Source organism: Loxodonta africana, chromosome 12 (assembly GCF_030014295.1).
Source record: "Loxodonta africana isolate mLoxAfr1 chromosome 12, mLoxAfr1.hap2, whole genome shotgun sequence".
Taxonomy (NCBI): domain Eukaryota; kingdom Metazoa; phylum Chordata; class Mammalia; order Proboscidea; family Elephantidae; genus Loxodonta; species Loxodonta africana.
Window position 1 is genome coordinate 81,092,345 of NC_087353.1, and position 19,471 is coordinate 81,111,815.

Consider the following 19,471-nt stretch of genomic DNA (forward strand, 5'->3'; position numbering starts at 1 on the left):
TGATTTTTGTGCCATTTGGCTTCACACCAAATCTGAAGTGACAGCTTTTTTATACTATTTCCCACTCCATCCCTGCCCCACACCATGATTCCTGTCTCTCACCCCAACTATGCCCTGCTAGAACCATCTTCAGATTTAGAGATACAGGGAAAACGGTTTTTTTTTTTAATTTTTGTTTTTTCTTGTTCTGGTAGGATACTCCTCTGTATCCCATAGAAACATAGTAATAGCTAATTATTGGATATAATGGGGAAAGTTTAATACCACTAATAAATGTTAGGTTTAATAGATTAGTCTGCCACTATAAATAAGACTGTTCTCCGGATTCCAGAGAACCATCTTATAACTGAATTTGGAATATGAACATTTGGAGAAGTGAGGCCAACTGGTATTTCTATAGGCCAGGAACAAATAGCTCTTTTGTAACAGAATATTTAAAAAACAAAAACAGAACAAAACACCTTTCCAAACTGGAACGCATGAAAGGCTTGAAAGACTGTGAGTCGTAGGAGTTTTAAGACAGCTCTCCTGGAGCTTGTTTTTCGTCGGGTAGTAGCAGCCAGCAGGTGTATCCAGGCAGGTTTATATAAATGTTGGAACATAAACTCACTATGTTAAAACAATCTGCCTGTTAAGTGCAACCTACATACTTTTAGTTCTGAAAAAGACTTCAGATATTACCTGCTCTAATTCACTAATTTATATATAAAGAACCTAAGTATCAGAATGGGTTTAGTGACTAGCCTTGTTTTCATCAGGGTACTAGAACTAGGTGTAGAATTGGAATCTTCTAATTGGCTTAGCTGATGCTTTTCCAAACCCTGTTCCATGCCTTTATTCTTTTGATACAGAACATTATCTTACATTTTGCTTTCTTTTCCGCCATCTAAAGGTAAATTTCAAAACTGGGAAATGATGTGTTACGGTAATTTTTATAATAGGGCATTTCAAAGGTCCTTATGCCATGAATACAGAAAAATATTTAGAAGCTCCAAATAGCTGTGGTCTTTTAAAGAAATTTAAATTCAGACCATGAGTTATTTTCTGTTTTAAGTAGAAGACCAGATTACACACCTTCTTACATAAACAATTAGGTATCAGTAAGGCTTACTACAATATTTTTACTAGGGTATTTTTTCCTAGTCTGCATCCGAGAACGATGGCTATTTCCTTATCTTTTAATTCAGAGGCTTAGAAGATCATTTACTATAGCATGGGAGTATGGCTTCTGTACTTAAAAAAGGGCAACAGTAGCATCAGTAGGATACTGTGGATTTCTCTTCTTTTTAGAAGAAATTTCTAGGAAGAATCTTGAGGGAGATACAGTGAGGAGGAAAAAGAAGGTTGAGAAATAGGTTAATTATAGGGGGATGCTTTAGCATAACCTTTATTTTAAGTGTGTAATTATACTGCCTAGAAAGCATGTAATGGTTGAGGGCTGGGCAAGCAGCAACACAGATTGGGATCTTTTGGTGTTGAGAGTGTGTTAAAGTCTATGTTGTTAATGTGTTTAGATTGGGAGCCCTGGTGGCACAGTGGTTTAGTGCTCAGCAGCTAACCAAAACGTTTGGCAGTTCTACCAGCCACTCCTCGGAAACCCTGTGGGGAAGCTCTACTGTGTCCTGTAGGGTCGATATGAGTCAGAATTGACTCGACAGCAACGGGTTTGATTTGGTTTGGTGTTTAGACTGAAGGGACTTCTAAAGGTTTTGTGGTAAGTGTACTAAATTCAAGTTTAAATGAATTTAAATTCTAGAAAACTTCCAACTTCATTCTCCTTTTTAGGAAATTTTACTATTTATTCATCGTGTCTCCTAAAGACTATTTTGTTCTGAGACTGGAGATCAGTCAGCAGTGTAATTAGCAAATTTTTTAGCCTAGGTGGTAATGTGACCAGGCCTGGAGCTTTCACTCCTCTAGGGCAGTTAGATGTTCTCTGACTGTCCTGCCCCTCCTATCATCTGGCTATTCTCCCCGTCCCCCTTCCTTTTTTAAAATTAATTTCATTCCTTCAGACCTGGGTTCTAGAATGGGTGCTGTTTGCTAAGAAATCTTAGGAAAACTCTGTGAGCACCTAATAATCTCTTTTAAAATAAGTGAATTGAATTAGATTAACTCTTTATTACAATGTTTCTATATAACGTTAGGTTAGAATACCAGGCACTGTCAAGACATTGTAAATGATCAGAAAAAAAAAAAAAAAAGAAGACTTGGGCTCAGTGGATGAGTGTAGAGTCAGGACATTTCTAAATGAGAGAAAAATGATGTGGCCAAAGCAGGGGCTTATGTTAGCAGCAGCAGCAGCTAATGTCTACTGAATGCTTTCTGTATGGTAGGCTCTGTCCTAAGCCCTATATATGAGTTAAATTCTTTTAACCCCTCCGATGGGTAGGTATTTATCTCCCTGTTTTATAGACGAGGAAACTGAGCTTTAGAGAAGCTCCCTTGCCCAAGGTAACTAACTGGTAAAACCTCTGCTCTTGACCGCTGAAGTATGCTTAGGGATCTTGGAGTTGGGTCAAGTGGTGCAGAAGCCTGACAGAAACAAAGAATCCAGCATGCTGTGGGTCTGCCACTTGTTTGATTCCTTCAGTAACAATTTGAGATAATTGTAATAGTTTCATACGGAATCACAGCTCAGATTTTAAAAAAAAGAATATAGTATTCAAAATATAAATCATTTTGCTTCTAGATTTGCCAAAATCCTTTAATTCCGTTGTGGAAGTGAACCTATAATGAAACGTCACATTTGAATAGTTTTTTTTTGCTTTTCCAAAAAAGACCTTTTATTATTTGACCCTTATAATAATAGTGTTGGAAGGTAAGCAGGACAGATTTTTTACTCCTTTTGAAGGATTAGGAAGCTGAGACCCAGCGGGTTTAAAAAACGATGCCATTTAAAAGGCAGAAATAAATAGTTGAAGTTAATTTTAATAATATACTTTATGTAACCCAATATATCCAAAATATTACTTCTTAACATTTAATCTATATAAAATATTTTTGAGATGCTTTACATTCTTTTTTTAAAATACTAAATCTTTGACATCTTCCATGTATTTCACACGTCTTAATTCAAACTGACTGCATTTCTAGTGACTACCATTTTGGGCAGCACAGACTTGAACAATTACTTTTAAAATCACTGAACCCGTTTGGAAATCTTTTTAAAAATAATTTTAGTAATATACTAGATCCACTGACCAGCTCTGTTTTGAAGAACTAAGGATCAGGTTAGAGCTCTTGGTTTCTGTATTGTATTAGGTCAGTGTTCTGAATGGCAGACACCTTACGGTATCTTCTTGGTGCCATTCTCTGTAGATGATAGAATACTGAATGAGGTTGGCCATTGTTCTGAAGCGGGGTGACTTTATTTGAGTTGCATACTAGATATCTTTATGTTGTAAGGCCTAGAAGAGCAACACTGTATAGTAGTGATGAGGTAATGATTTCTATGTATTGAAACTTAGTTTCCTTTGGAAGTAAACAGTGTAAGAGGCTAGGAGAGTTTAAAAAAAAAAAGATTTTTAACATGCAAAATGATTTTTGTGCTAATTCTTTGGCTTCAGAATATTATGTATCTTATTGTCTGACATGATACTTGTTAATACTTCAAAGTATTTATATACTTATTTTGCTCTAGTGAGACTTTTCTACCATCAGATTTAAATAGTTTCTCCTAAAAATAAGCTGTTAACCAGCTAGTTGACTGATCTTTTGGCATTGTCCTTCATCATCTTTTTTTTATTTTTTAATCCATATAGAATAAAAGATGGCCCTCTATTATTTTGCATCTATTAGGTCTCTAAAACTTGGTAAAGCACTTCATTTCCTGGAGTGACTTTCTGGGACTCCAGAGAAAGATCAATGTTTAGTGTGGCTTTAATATTAGGTTAATTGCTTTTCACTTAGTTCTGTAGTTATATAATTCAAAAAGTGGTCTTTTTGACAACTTAATAATTTAATATGACTAAGCAAAATGGAGTATTATGCCCCATGGCAGTAGGAACAGCTTTATCTTTATTTAGAAACAGTTTCTGGTTTTTTAGTTACTAATTAGGACCCTCCCTACCCTTGTATCTTTCATTTTTAGGACTCATTCATACAATTTGGTCTTGATCAAAAGGTTGATGTTTTATTGTAGTTGACCAAGGCCCATCTTTATAATCGGTTCTTTCTGTTCAAGGGCCTTGAAGTCTGAGCCAGGCACCTTGAGGTAACCCTGCTGTCTTGACTCCTCTTTCATTTCTGGTGTCAGAGGACAGTGAAAGTGGGAGCAGATATTGGAAAGCAGTAAAAGCAGGGCTCATGCCAGTTTAACTTCTAATCATGGTAATTTCAGCAAATTGTCAGATAGGTCAGAAGTAACAAATAATTTGAAAATTGTTCCCTTTCACAAATACCTAAAAGTTGACTATGCATTACTGTGAAAGTAGCCTAACGTCCAGCCGTTAAATTTATTGCTAGTTCTGCCAAAGTGGCTACGGCAGGTTTTCTTGCAGAAAATTAAATCTTTTACCTTTTGAAACAAGAATTTTTGAAGTCATTTAAATATACACAGAACTCATTAAATTCATCAAATGTAAAGGTGACAGTTACATAAAAAATACTTTAAAGCTAATGAGAAAAGTGAAGCTCCCATTGTATAATCAGACAACGATGTCTTCTCTGCTTTGTGTCTAAAGAAACATTTTAGTTTTTTTTTAATTAATAAACACGTTATCAGGGACAATGGGGCACATCTGTGGGAAAAGCATGCTTTCCTTTGCATACCTTTCCCTATGCAGGTCATCTAAATGACAAAGTCCTTGTTTACTAAAAGTGTGTATGTCTTATATAACAGTAATATATGAACATTTTATCATAACAATCCATTTCAGTTTCATATTTACATTGTTTTTTGTTTGTTTGTTTTTATTTTAGGCCACTGAACAAAAAATCAAAGGTACGTTGTTTAAAGCTATTTTTTAAATTATTATTATTTTTTTTTTTTCATTAAAGCAAGATTGTTTATATGCATTTTTATTCACCTCTAGGATGGGAGAGAGAAGAGCATGAAAGAGACAGAGGGGTGGGAACAGACGTCTCCATTGACATCATCTTGGAGTCATTCTTTGGAGTTTATAGTTCATTGTGGTGGATATGATCACTTTTAGAGTATACTGCTTCAAGACCCGCCTTATAACTGTCTCCTAGGGTAGACTCCAATTCCAGAAATACTCCTTGTTTTTGAGTCTTTGAGAATGCGTATCTTTCAGTCTTCCATCTGAAAGTGTTCTTATCTGGAGCTACCTCTAGAACCCCTGCCCCATCCCTTGGAGTTCTGCCTGCTTTATTGCTTGTTCTGGGTATGTGATTGTCCCCTGCTCCTTCCTCTAGGCAGACACCCACTCTATCTTATCATTTAGAATAGCAGATTGCTAGAGTTATGGTTATTGTGTCAGGTTAAACAGTACCCAGTACGCTGGAAGTGTGAGACTTCAGGTTGGTAGATTCTTAAGGAAACAGAAACCTAATCCCGATCAGGCTCTGAATCAAGAGTCCTCTCAGATGCTGAACCTATTAGACCTCAGAATTAGATTCTGAATTTCGATTTTTAGCTATCTCAAAAATATGATCTCTGCATTTGGTTGGTATATGTAGTCATAGCACTCTCTCATTATTCGAAGTCAACATTAGTTAAGTGTAACATTTATTAGGTACAATGATATAAAAGTGGATAAAAATATTTATGATTTATATTTTACTGGAGAAAACGTGCCAGTAAGAGGGCCCACCCAAAAAGAATATAGTATAGTGTGATTTGACCAAAGTAAAGATGCACAGGTTGTCTTGGAGCACACAGTAGTGATAATTGGCCTGACAAAGGGGCTTAAGGAAGACCTCCTTCAGATAAATCTTAAAAGATGAAAGAGCCAGTCAAAGAAAGAATGAAATGGCAGAGAGGTTAGCATGATCCAAGGCACAGAGGAAAGAAATAATGTGGTATTATAAGCACTTGGGAAGTACCCAGTGGTAAGTGTGCAGGACTGAGACTAAAGACATAAGTAGGGGTAAGGTCAAAGAAGGCCTTATATGCTATATACACCAAGGAGCTTGAACTTCTGTATGTACTCAAGTCACTGAAAAGTTTTAGCAAAGGAGTGACATGCCCTCACTCCCTAGCTAGCTATGGGGAAAGTGTTAGCTGAGCTGGGCCTTGAAAGGTAGAACTAGAAGAGGAGGACAAGGTGCACAAGAGTTAGGTGAACAAGAACAGGGACTATCCAGAGAATGAGTAATCTGGCTTTTGTCTCTAGTATAGGGGGGATGGTGGGGGCAAGTAACAGAAGAAGCCTGGAGGATAGGGGAAGTCAGAGGCTTCATCCTTAGATAGGGAGTGGCAAGCTTGCAAAGATTTTTGAGCTTAGAGTGTCAAGGTCCTAAGTTATGCTTTAGGAACATTTCTGTCAGTAGTGTCACCAGTAGAAGTTTAAGATCAGAGAGGGAAAAGAAGGAATAGAGAGAGTACTGAGGATTTGGCAGTAGGGGTTAAAAAGAGGGTGAATGACAAATGCATGAAATGTAATTGACAGGATTGGCAGCTGGTGAGATCAAAAGAGGAAGCAAAGATGATATCGTGGCTTTGAACCTGGATGGCTAAGAAAGCTACGGGGCTGTGGAATGATGTAGGGAAGAACATGTTTTATTTAGTAGGCACATCGCCAAATTAATTTTCTTAAAACTCCACTTTGCTCACGGCACTCCTCTGTATATGAATGTTAAATTGTTCTCTTGTTTTTGCTTGAAGGCTAAACTCCTCTACCCTGTGTGCTTTCAAGACTGTCTTTAATCTGACTTCCCATGATCTAACCATCACTCCTCTATACTTTTTAGAGCATTCTTAACCTCTTTCATGTTCATTCTTGTTTCTATTCTCTCCATCTTCTCAGCCAAGAATGCCTTTACCATGCCTTTCAGCTTTAATAAACCGCACGGAGCTCGTCTTCTACTGGATAACTCCAACTGCCGTTTATCTCTCCTTTTCTAATTTCTTAGAATGTTTTTATGTATCATAAATTTTAGGCATTTCGTTATATTCCATCTTGCACTTTTGAGTGACTCTTGGATGTTTGTTTCTCCAACATGAAGTTTGAGCATTTACTGTTTATATCTTTTCCCAATGTAAATCATTCTTTTTACATCCTTATGTAAAATATGAACATATTTGGATCTTCTTGTTTTTAGATTTTCTACAACTCTGAGAATTTTAGGCTGACTGTGAAAGCCAGTTCAAAAAGCATTGTGTTGTTTTGCTGGCTATCTCATGCCATTCTTCTTTTGATGGCGGCTCCCTTCATAATTGGTCACATTTACTTTGATTCATGAAAATGTATTCTTTTATTTTTGTGCTGTGTATATGTCTATGTGGTCCTTATGGATTTGAGTTCTCAGTGATTAGAGATTACAAACGGGATGAAGGCTCAAGGGCCAGGTTTGGCCACCCAGTTTTTGTTGTTGTTGGTAAAATAAACTTGTCTGAAATAATTTTAGATTTACAGTAAAGTTGAAAAGATACTACAGAGTTCCCATACGTCAGTTTCACCCATTATTAACATCTTATGTTGTGTCCTGTACATTTGTCAAAACTAAGAAACTGACATTGCTACTAATTAAACTCTAGACTTCATTTAGATTTCACCAGTTTTTCTGTTTCCTCTTTATGTTCTAGGATCCAACCCAGGATACCACATCGCATGTAGTTGTCTGACTCCCCAGCCTCTTCTGGTCTCCACACAGTGTTTTTATTATTATCCTTTAAATTTTCAATTGATTGCCAACATTGAAAAATTAGTAGAGTCCACCTAATCTAGAATTCCAGCTTCTTACAGTTCATACTGTCAACATCATTTTTTGTCTTTTTATACAGTAAAGTCTGTATAAAGCTCACGTTTAGCCACATGTGGCTATGGGTACTGAGAAAGTGAAATTTTAATTTTATTGCCGTGCATAGCTCTAGAGCCTACTTGATTGTTAGAGTCAAGGTTTTAGTGCTCACACTGAACATACCTAGTTAGGCTATAGCACCCCTGTAGAATTTTGTCTTAATGAAGCTTATTTCTAAGACAGCTGCCTTCTCCAGTTAAATAGTACCTATAGATGTTGCTGCATTTGGTGGTAAAACTTTATATAAATGTTGGAGTTGTGTCAGATACTATAAATTAAAGTTGTTTGTAAAGAACAATGGATGTCTCTATGAAGACAATGGATGTTTATTTCTGGTGGCTGTGGGTCCATGATTCACCTAGTAAAGGTATGGACCAGTGTAATAAGTGATATGGTGAAATTCTTGAGAGTTTTATTCTTATCTTTTGGCTTCAACTTTGAAAAACTGGGAAGAGCATGAATGTTTGAATATTTAAATGTCTTTTAAAAATATGTATGAATATCTCCTTGAAGGAGCAGGGAGGTGATGAGCTGAGTTATAGAAGGGGATGGATAAATTTCAGATGACCTGTGGCCTTCATAGTGTAAAGACAGGAAAGGAGTTAATGTCCTATCTTCAAAGTGTCCTTGGGAACTCGATGAAGAATAAAGGTATTTTTTAAAACAGGCTTTGAACTTTGATGCTGGCTTGTTTTAGAAACATGCTAATTCTATATTCCTTGCAAAAGAAAAAGTACTGTTGATTTTTGACAGCAAATGTCTGTCTGTCTGTCTGTTGCACCAGTGCTTTCTTCAGATGATTTTATAAGCAAGCTACGTTCCAAACAATTAACCCTAAGCCTCCTAAGGGAGATGTGGGGAGCCTGAAGTGAAAGCAGCAACAAAGAAAAATTTTCTTGTATTTTCTAGTGATCACATAGGAAAACATGGTTTGTTACTGCTGTTCTCTTTCTGGATACAGTAAGAACTCAAATGAAACTTAAGCAATGTTTAAAATACAAGTTTTTCTCTGCCACAACTGGAAACCATTGTTCTTATTCATTTCTAGCCTTAAATTTCTTTTCCATCAAACACAATTTCATTACCTATCTAAGGGAATGATCGAAATATTCGAGAGCTATGAAGTCAGCTGCATGTCAGATCATATCATAGACATGATTGTAGCTAATTTGAATATGTACTATGTGCCAGGCACAGTGCTTTGTATTTATTTCATTTAGTCGAGGAAAATATTCTAAATATTTTACCACTGATACCAAATGGGTACCACCCATTTGGAACACGTGCTGGAGCAGGATCCTAAAAGTTTCTTAATGTGCTAAGTGTAACCCTTTATTGAATTTTGGGAAATCTGTGGGGGCCAGGGCAGTAGGCTGGCCGCTCAGGGACTTCAGGTGGTGGGTATTTAAAAATTGTTAGGTGAGTAGGGCTTCATCATTGTGGATTAGTACAAACAATATTACGGTAGCCTGTATTTAACTCCAACAGATTTATGAAAATAGATAGTATTATCACCACTTATAGGTGAAATTTAGGCTAAGAAGAGTTAAGCAACTTGCTCACTGGTTATATAACTAACAAGTGCCTGAGCCAGGATTTGACTACTAACTACCACTGGGGTTTCTTCGAAAACAACCTTACAGTTACATGGAAGACAAAAACGGGAAGACTACACCATTGCCCATGCTTTAATAATGGTCAGTGAATGAAATAAAATTATTCTACTTTTTGAAATATTTCAGGAAGATCTTTTAGCAGATTTCCCTTTGGTTTAGGACAATGAAATTAATAAAAAATTGTAACACTAGCAGAATTTTGTGAATCGGGGGATTTGACAACTTTGCAGTGAGCAAGGTGGTTGGCTTTTCAGGAATCATTTAAAAAGCTTTTAAATTGTTTATTACCTCTTTGAGTGTTGGTGAAAAATAATGTGAGTTTTAGGGACCAAGCAAGAAGCTGATTCTAAAAGCGTTCCCGATGCTTCAGACCCTTAGGGAATGAAAACACATCACTTTCTGGAGCAAAACCCTGATGGCTAGATTAGGTTTGAAATGTTTTGCTACAGCTCTTTTAAGAGAAATGTGAAGAGCCTTTTACAAAAAACAAAAACACACAACCTTCATTACATGTGTTCTTCAAACAGATGGAGATACCACCTTCTGAAGAGCTTGGGCAGTAGTAAAATCCTTTTCCAATGTGCCTTTTGACTGATAAATTTGCTGAAGTCATAAGGACACAGTTTAACTTTTGGAATATGACTGAGATGTGGCTGAGTTTGAGTCAAAGTAAGAAAAGTGTTTAATTTGTCCTCTTTTCATTGATAAATAAAGCACATCTTTACATAAGTTTTTCTTTTAATCATCACTGCCAGCATCAGCCATGTTTCACCATCTCATAAGATCATCCTTGGAATCAGTGATAAATGAAAGATAATTGTCTAGTAACTCAGGGTTCCAAACTTAGGATCCATAAAATGCTATTGACTTCTTCATTCAACATTTGTGCAATATTTATTGCGTGCTGCCATGTTTCAAGTGATCAACTGCCAACTGAAAGGTTGGCAGTTGAAAACCACCAGCGGCTCTGCAGGAGAAAGATGTGGCAATCTGCTTGTGTAGAGATTTATAGCGCTGGAAACCCTGCGGGGTCGCCATGAGTCAGAAGCAACTCAACGGCAGTAGGTGGGTTACTTACCCTGTTTCAGTCACTGGTAATAAGCATGAACAAAACAAGTCCCATATCTCTGCCTGCACTGAGCTTCCATTCTCACCTTTGTTTTATTTCAGTAAAGGTGAACATATTTTTAAAGGCCTGAGTTGGTTAGCCTGTGATCCTACCTTACCACTCCGTTTTCTACATAAGATCTTAAGTTTCTCAATGACAGTGCCTCCTGCTATAATGAGTTTGAGGAACCTAACTTTGGTGGTGTGGGTGAGGGGTTACTGAACTGCATAGATTATCAGAGGAGGAAACTGAGGCCCAAATAGATTGTGACTTCAGGTGTGTTGCCTACCCTTGTTCACATAATTGGCATTTGTAGAACTATTAGGGTAAAGAGAGGGAGGCCGCTCACTGCTGAAGACAGCAATCTTGGAGAGTCTGGTCAACTCAAGACTGAGGTATTCCCCATCTTACCCATTGTCGTCTAGTCGATTCGGACTCATAGCAACCGTACAGGACAGAGTAGAACTACCCCATACGGCTCCCAAGGCAATAATCTTTACGGAAGCAGACTGCCACATCTTTATCCCAGTTGGTGGGTTCGAACCACCGACCTTTTCAATTAGCAGCCAAGCTCTTAACCATTGTGCCACCAGGGCTCCTTATCACCTTAGCCATCTCAGCAACCCATTTCTGTCACCCACTTTGGGAGGCTCAGCTACTAATAGCAGAACTAAGAATTGAGAGCCTTCTTTTTCTCCACATCGTACACAGTAGAAATTGTGGCTTTTACATTATAGGCTAGTATTATGTAGTATTGAAAATACCAGGTTCTGATTCCAAATGGGCCCTGGTAGAATATTGAATGTTCTGTTGCTTTATGAGAGATTGTAAAAGCAAATGTATGCTGAACTCTTTGAAGTAGCAGAGATTCTTACTGTTTAAGGATTTACTAATGGCAGGTGTTTTTCTTCCTATGGAAGCTATGTAACAAGATTTGTAGCTCTACACTAACAAGAGGAAAAAAACACTTCTACTTTTATGGGAAATGGTCAATGAAATTATTTTTAGGTATGTCAAAGTCTCTGTTTTTCCTTTTCTCCTAGTAAGAAACAAAAATGATTTACATAGTATATGTGTGTGTGTATATCTGTGTGGGTATATGTATATATGTGAAGAATGCTAAGGACCGCTTTTTGTTTCAGGCAAGAATGACTATTTGTATTATAGATTTGATAAAAATATAGAGATATACAGAATAAATATAGTATTTACTTATAAACACTAAAAATTATTAAAATAAGTAGAGATGAAAGATTTACACCCTCAGATGGCATGATGAAGACTGGAGCTGAACTAAGGAGATAAGTAATACGTATGAGAAAAGCAGCGATGAGAGGCAGCAAGGTGAGCTGTTGTTAAAGCTGAGTTCAGAGACTGAAGAGGGGCCTGTGGTGGCTGCAGATCTGTGGAAGCATCCTGGAGTTGTATTCTGAGCTTGAGATCCTACCTTAACAACAATAAGGTCTTCATTCAAGGAAACAAATTAGGAGTCTTTTGGAGTAGAATTCAGGCTGGATTAGCAAGAGTGGTTGGAACAGTTACTGCCAGTTAAGGGGAAGCTCTAGACTAGGAAAAACCAAAATATTTACCATCATTTGCTCATCTGTGTTTAATTTGTACTTTTGCGTTCCTGCAGTTCTTATAAAGGTGGTATCCGTGCTTCTGAATGTGTACTGAGAGTTTTCTCCCAGTGCTGTAGCCTTAAAGAAAATGTGTCTGCTAAAGCAGTGGTTAGACGTAGCAGATTTGGCTAGAAACAAAAAGCATTGAACTATCTTCTAAAGATAATCCTGAAACTTTAGCACAAGCACAGCATACTGGTTAAAAGCCCAGGTTTCTGAGTCAGATAGATTTGGGTTTGAATATTGTTTTGTGCTTCTTATTTCTGTGACTTTGGGCAGATTTGTTAGTCTCTAAGTCTCAGTTTCTCTATCTGGTAAAAGGGGATAATTTGGCCTACTTATTGTTTTTTTTTTTTTTTTCTTTATTGTTGTAGCAATGAGATGCTATAATATAGAACATAAATCACATGGCCTGGAGGACAGTAAATGCTGAACATGTAGTAGATACCTCATTATTATAGATAACTGGTTAAAATTTTTTCATTTGCAATTTTCAGAAAGCAGTGGCTTGGGGTAAAATCTACAACTATAGCTATCCCAGTAGAAAATAAATGTAGACAGACCTTGGTTGAGTTCTGTTCAGCTTTTTTTTTTTATGGATGTTAATTCATTTAGCCTACATTCATGTTTTAGTCTTTACAAACAATTTTGATAGCTATGAAGTAATTTTTAAGGTAGCTGAACCATAAATGAAGAGTTCCTGGTGGGGTAGTGGTTAAGAGTTATGGCTGCTGACCAGAAGGTGGGCCGTTCAGATCCATTAGGTGCTCCTTGGAAACTCTGGGGCAGTTCTATGAGTTGAAATCGACTTGACGGCAATGGCTTTGGTTGGTTTTGTTCGGTGGCATAATGTTAAGTGCTCGTCTGATAACTGAAAGGTGAATGATTTGAACCCACCAGCCGCTCTGTAGGAGGAAGATGCGGCAGTCTGCTTCTGTAAAGATTACAGCCTTGCGATCCCTGGGGCAGTTCTGCTCTTTCCTCTAGAGTTGCTATAAGTTAGAATTGACTTGAGAGCAATGGTGGTGGTAGTGGTGTTTGTTTGTTTGGTAGACCATAATTAGCAATTCCCCTATTTTTAGAGTGGTTGTTTCTAAAATTTTTTTTGCTCTTAAAATTGAAGTGAAACAATGTATATTAGGAGGAACATTGGTTTGGGTGTCAGATTTGCTTTTCAGTTTCAGCTCTGCCATTTACTAGATGTTTGATCATGACTAGCCATCTTCTGAGCCTTAGTTGCCTCATCTGTAAAATGGGAATAACATTTAAATTTATAGAATCATAATGATGCTAAAGAGATAACAGATACATAGTGTGGGATTAAGCTAATACTTGGTAAGTTTTAATTTTTACCATTGTGGTTGTATAGTATCCTAGCAGCCTTTTAGCCCCTTGAAGCAACGAGCTAGTAGTTTCTCCAGCCAGTTCAGGGTTCCTACTTACCCAGGGGAAATCCTGGTGGCGTAGTGATTAAGTGCTACGGCTGCTAACCAAAGGGCTGGTAGTTCGAATCCACCAGGCGCTCCTTGGAAACTCTATGGGGCAGTTCTACTCTGTCCTATAGGGTCGCTATGAGTCGGCATCGACTTGACAGCACTGGGTTTTTTTTGGGTTACTCACCCAGGCAGTGGTTTCCCTTTTGCTCTCATTAAAGTGGACTCAGCCCAGTCCGGGTGCAGGGTTTCTGCTGGAATACAAGGAATATGCCTTGCAACATGAGAATGGGATATAGTGTCTTTATAAGTTCGGCAGGCCAAAATTAGTGATTTATTTATTGGTGAAATGAGGTGTCACATATTTCATCACTTAGTTCCTTTTATAAGCTGCCTATTCTTGTTCTTTGCCAATTTACCTACTGGGCCTAGAGTTTTTATTAGCAGTTTATGTGAACTCTTTGTGTAATAAGCTCATTAACATTTCATCGATGTGTTCGATGCACACATTTTCAACATTAGGGCCTATATCATATGTTGAAGTCATTCGGAGAATGAGATACTAGGCAGACATACACAGGAATATCTAAATTTTGGCCAATACCAGGCTCTGTAGGGGATATATACACAGACGATGCCAACATGTATGTTCAAAAGAGGAAAAGTAAATTTCAGTAACATTTTTACTATTAGTTTGGGCCCTAGTCCTGAACCCTAGTGACTTTGTTGAATGCTCTCATATGTTAGGCCTCATAGCCTTAAACCAAAACAGTTCCTCTCTTTTTTAGAGAAAGTACAGGTGGAGGATGGAGAGAATGGATCCCTTTAACTTGTTCTAAAGGACAAATATTTTCCAGTTTGCCCTTTTATTTAGAATACATATATTTGTGTGTGTGTGTGTGTGTGTGTGTGTGTGTGTGTGTATAAAACCTGTTGCCATCAATTCCCACTCATAGCTACCCTATAGGACAGAGTAGAACTGCCCCATAGGGTTTCCAGGGAGCAGCTGATGTATTCAAACTGCTGGCCTTTTGGTTAACAGCTGAGCTCTTAAATGCTGTGCCACCAGGCTTTTATATGTATATATATTTATGTTTATATATATATATGTGTGTGTGTGTATATTTGTATACACACACGTACATATATATACACACATACACACACAGTTGAAAAATAAAATCTGCAGCATAATTTTATTTGGTTAAACTTAACAGTTTCTTTTGACCTCTTAACTCGCTTACATGTTGGAAAAACCTATATCCTTTATCCAGTTTAGATAAAAATTTGCCTGTTTTCTAAAAACTTAAAACAAAATTTAGTGTTTCATAATATTAATTTATCTGAACTTCATGTATTTCAGACCGTTTCTAATTTTTAAAACTCAACTTTTTTAGCAAGTGCCCCCATTTCTAATTACATTTGGGAATTGCTGTTTGTTATGGACATTATGGAAGAGAGACTTAAGGGCAGTCTGATAAAAGGTGTGCCTCTGCCTGAGGAAAATATCTTGATCCATCTGTTTTACTGAATGTTTATATCATTTGGATAAGAATCACTGGGTAGATGCGCCAGAGGTCTTGGGAATACCATGTTGTGAATAGTGTAGGTATCCTCCACTTGTAAAAGAAGATCCTGTACTTGAGAACACATATAGCTTGATCAGACATTTTGCCACAGTGTAGAATTTGGGAATAGGATAGTTTCACCTGAATTTTATCAGTGAAGCTTAGGAAAATATTTCATTGAGTGGTCTAGACTTTGGAGTATTGTATCAGGCAAATCAGCTGTGTTTTTCTGTGTGTTGGTAATTTAAGATGGGCTGTGTTTAGGTAGAAAGATGGAGTTCACTGAGGGAGCAGAGCCAGGTGGTTGGTTGCCTAAGGCCGGGAAAATGTATACTTCCTATTTCTCTAGATTTGTGATGTGAACTAAAACTAAATGAATTCAATTTACTGTTTATTTTTAATTTGATATCTAATTTTGAGCTTTTTTTTAGTAATATGTCATTTGGGTATTTTTCCTTACTTAGAAACTTTTGAACAGAAATATTAGGAGTTACTTGTGCCTGTGTAAAATATATATACAGTTTGTTATATTTCATATTAGTTTTAAAATTTTCTCAGATTCTCAAACAGCCATTCTAGTTCAGCCTGCTTGCTAAGAATCAGCAGAGGTTAATGGATTGGCAAACACTGAGATATTTTCCAGATGAGCAAGTATAACTGTGGCCATTTTCTACAACGAAAATTCCAGCACTGTATCTTACGGGTGTCAGTTTAAAAGCCAGACTTCCTCTCCGTGCCCCTCAGCATTCCAGAGCTGACTTAAGTCAGTACAGGGCAGAGAATGTATATTATACAGGGGAAGTATGTAATAAATCATTCAGCACGCTTATTAAGAAGAGGATTTTTATAGTAGCGCAGTGTTTGGCCATGTTTTAAATAAATGTGATTTATAAACTCATTTTAATTGAATAGAACTGCTCTTTGCATTGTTCAACCAGCTGGCCTCTACAGACACACACACCCCCACACACCCCACACATCCCCCCACACACCTGGCCTCTACAGACAGACAGACACACACACCCCACACCCCCACACCTGCCCCCATTTTCAAACTTTTAGGAGATGGAATTCAAGTTATTGCACCTCAAACAGGGTAAGTTGGCAGGCAGTACTTCTATAGCAGTCAAATGATGCTTGCTTTTCCTGTTTTCTACTGAAAACTGCAGTGTAGAAAAGCAACAGAAGCTGGAAACACCTATTTTTGAAATTTCTTGGTGTAGGGAGTTTTCTAATCTGCTTTGAAGTTCTCATCAGGTTTGTGGCTTTTGAAATCTGTGCCCCAGTTGGTAAATCTGTTGCTGTTCCTCAGAAAAGCTGGAAGCACTAATTTCACCGAAGCTTGTTTAGGCTTCCTCTGATCATGAGGCAGACTGGTTACTGTGAATATTACTGAAAGCTGGCAAATTTTAGAAGAGCAGCTAGAATAATTGATTTCAACATTTAGGCTTAAAGAGATTACACTTACCTATGTATCAGAAACATTAACAATGGGGAAGAAAGATAAATATTATGTGATGTTGCCTGATAAACAGTGACTTTTAAATATGCTAGTTTACTACATTGTTAACTTCTGTGAGGATTTTGTTTTGTGTTTCTTAAGAACATAAAATAATTCCTGTGTTAAAGATTTTAAATAATATTTATAGATGATACTTATATTAAAATATATCTGAACAGTTGTGCTTTAAAAAGTTTAAGCATCCCACATTCAAAATTAAACCACGTTATTTGATAGCTAGAAATTTTGCCTTTTAGTTTCTGAAAACCTCATTTCCTGATTTGTTAACAAATTGCTTCAGTATGTTTTCAACCTTGCTGATTATCAATAGGCATTAAAGCATAATCTCATTTGTCTCAGAAGGTAGGACATTTTTTCTTAACAAAAATATAGAGTTAAATACCTAGGAAAATCCCGTACTGATGCTATTATGTGAGAAAAACATTTTCTATCTAAAGATCCCACTGTCTTGTCTTCAAAGAGTTTGACTTGATGGTTTTCCTTTTCCTTTATCATGCTTTTGAGGATGGCATAGGACTGGGCAGCATTTCCCTGTGTTGTACACAGGGTCGCCATGAGTTGGGACCATCTCGACAGCACCTCACAACAGCAGCGTGCACTGAATGACACATACTGACTGAATGACACACACTGAGGCGAGAAATAATAATTGCAGATGAATTTAAAGTTTGCCTAAAGATGTCTTTAAAAGCACTCTGTATGCCATGAATGTTTATTTCAGTACTATTTTTAGCTTGTTGCTTGTGGTTGTGGTTTTTATTTTCTGTGGGTCAACTTAACACTTCATTGTGTTAAAGTGACATAACATGTTAAGATGGCATTTTGCTTGGGTACCGTGCCTACTATTTTAGAAGATCTAAAATATAGCCAATATGAAAGCCATTACGCAAAGCTAAATTGTAGATTTGGGAAGGATAGGAATAAAGTAAGGGTGTGAGGTATTAAGCCATGGTAACTGACGTTTAGGGGATTGATAGTAATCAAAGATTGCTGACTCGTTCATATTTAAATTGTTTCTACTAGTAGGTAGCCAAAGTGAAGTTAATTTATTTAATATTTTCAGAAATAAACTTATTAAAATGACATTTTATTTTTAAATGTTATCTTAAAGAAGTAAATGTTAATAAAAATGGCTGAAGTAAACAACCTTTTTAACAAAAAAAGGTTAGTTTTACAAATTTAGAAATTTATTTAGAACTTTGAATGTTTGTTATCCTTCATTTGTCTTATATTCTTGGATATAAGACCATTAATGCAATATTTTTACATAAGAAATATCATTAGAAAATCCATAAAAGTAGCAAAAGTTAAGTGTAATATTGGTTTATTTCATTGTCTGACAAAGTGGGAAATCCTGGTTTCGAGCACAATTTACGAGAATGTTGGTTTACGTTCTTTGAACAAATAACTTCCTCATTACTAAAAATTCAAAAACTTGATTATTCCTAGATTACTTCACACTTGCTCATCATTTAAACTGTGAAAAAGAAGGTTTGAGTTACAATTATAGTAAAATAACAAAGATAAAGCTTTTTATTGGCTATATGTGTTTTATACTAACTGAGTAAAAGTCCTTTTAAAATATATTTCTGGTATTATGGACATATAATGTTAGGGCTAATTATTCCTTCTTACCACATTAATGATCATGTTGATTGAACTTGTCCTTTCTCTAAGATGCTGACTTCAGATTTGTTCTAGAGCAGAGATCTGTAACCAGTGATGGATGGATGGATGATTCAGCAGCGATGGGGCACCAGTTACTTATTCGGTGGCATACTAGCCAGTTACCATTATCATCCTTACTCTTTCTGCTTCTCTGGGCCATTCTTTCTCCCTCTCTTTTTTTTTTTTTTTTACTGATTCTTGATTATTCTGTCTCTTAAATATTGGTTTTCCCACAAAATTTAATCCTCAACCTTGTTCTGTACTGTTCTGTGGAAACAGTCATCTCTTACGTGCTGACAGTTTTTGAATTGTTCATTCAACTAGCGGTTCTTGACCATTTACTATGTTGGGAATGCTAGAGATAAAGTGTAGGAGAAATAAGAAACTAGCATTTACAGAGTACATCTACTGCAGTATAAGGGATTCCTAAGAATTTTGTGGGAGTGGAGGAGGGGAAGTTGGTTGTATGAAATGCTTCCAAGATCAGTTGTATTTGGGTATTTGGGGGGATTAGTTGTTTCTTAGGCAGCATGGACAGAAAGAATTGTAAGGTATCAAGGCATTTTAGGCAAAAGGATAACATGAAAGAACATGATACCCTTTGGGGTACTGCAGATATTTGGTGTGATGGGAGAGAAGGAAATGTACGTGGGCTTAGTAGGATATGAATCTGGAAAAGTGGTAGTAGGGGCCATGCCAAGGTGTTTAGATTAATTTTTTTATTTTTAAATATTGCGTTTAAGGTGAAAGTTTACACATCAAATTATGTTCTTTTAACATTTTCTACACAGATTATTCAGTGATATTGATTACATTTTTCCACAATGTGTTACGATTCTTATTCATTTTGCCTGGTTGTACCATTTTTCCTGTATTATACTTTCCTTGGCGCCCCCTCTCCCCCCTTGTCATCTTTGCTTTAGAATAATTTTTGACCATTTGGCCTCATATAAGTGATTTTTTAAACAAGCTCATTACTCACAGGTGATATTCTTTATTTTATGAGCC

The 19,471-nt window shown here is 36.8% G+C and overlaps 1 protein-coding gene across 18 annotated transcripts in view; it reads left to right on the forward strand.

The window, feature by feature from the left end:
* TNRC6A (trinucleotide repeat containing adaptor 6A) overlaps positions 1-19,471 on the forward strand; it is a 236,294-nt gene that overhangs the window by 153,689 nt on the left and 63,134 nt on the right. For 12 of the 18 annotated variants that reach the window (XM_023558847.2, XM_023558846.2, XM_064295709.1 and 9 more), the window contains one exon: positions 4,924-4,945. The exons of 2 other annotated variants lie outside the window; for them this stretch is intronic. In XM_023558847.2, coding sequence (XP_023414615.2) covers positions 4,924-4,945 — 22 coding nt within the window. 4 more of the 18 variants (XM_064295712.1, XM_064295708.1, XM_023558854.2 and 1 more) reach the window with 3 other exon arrangements.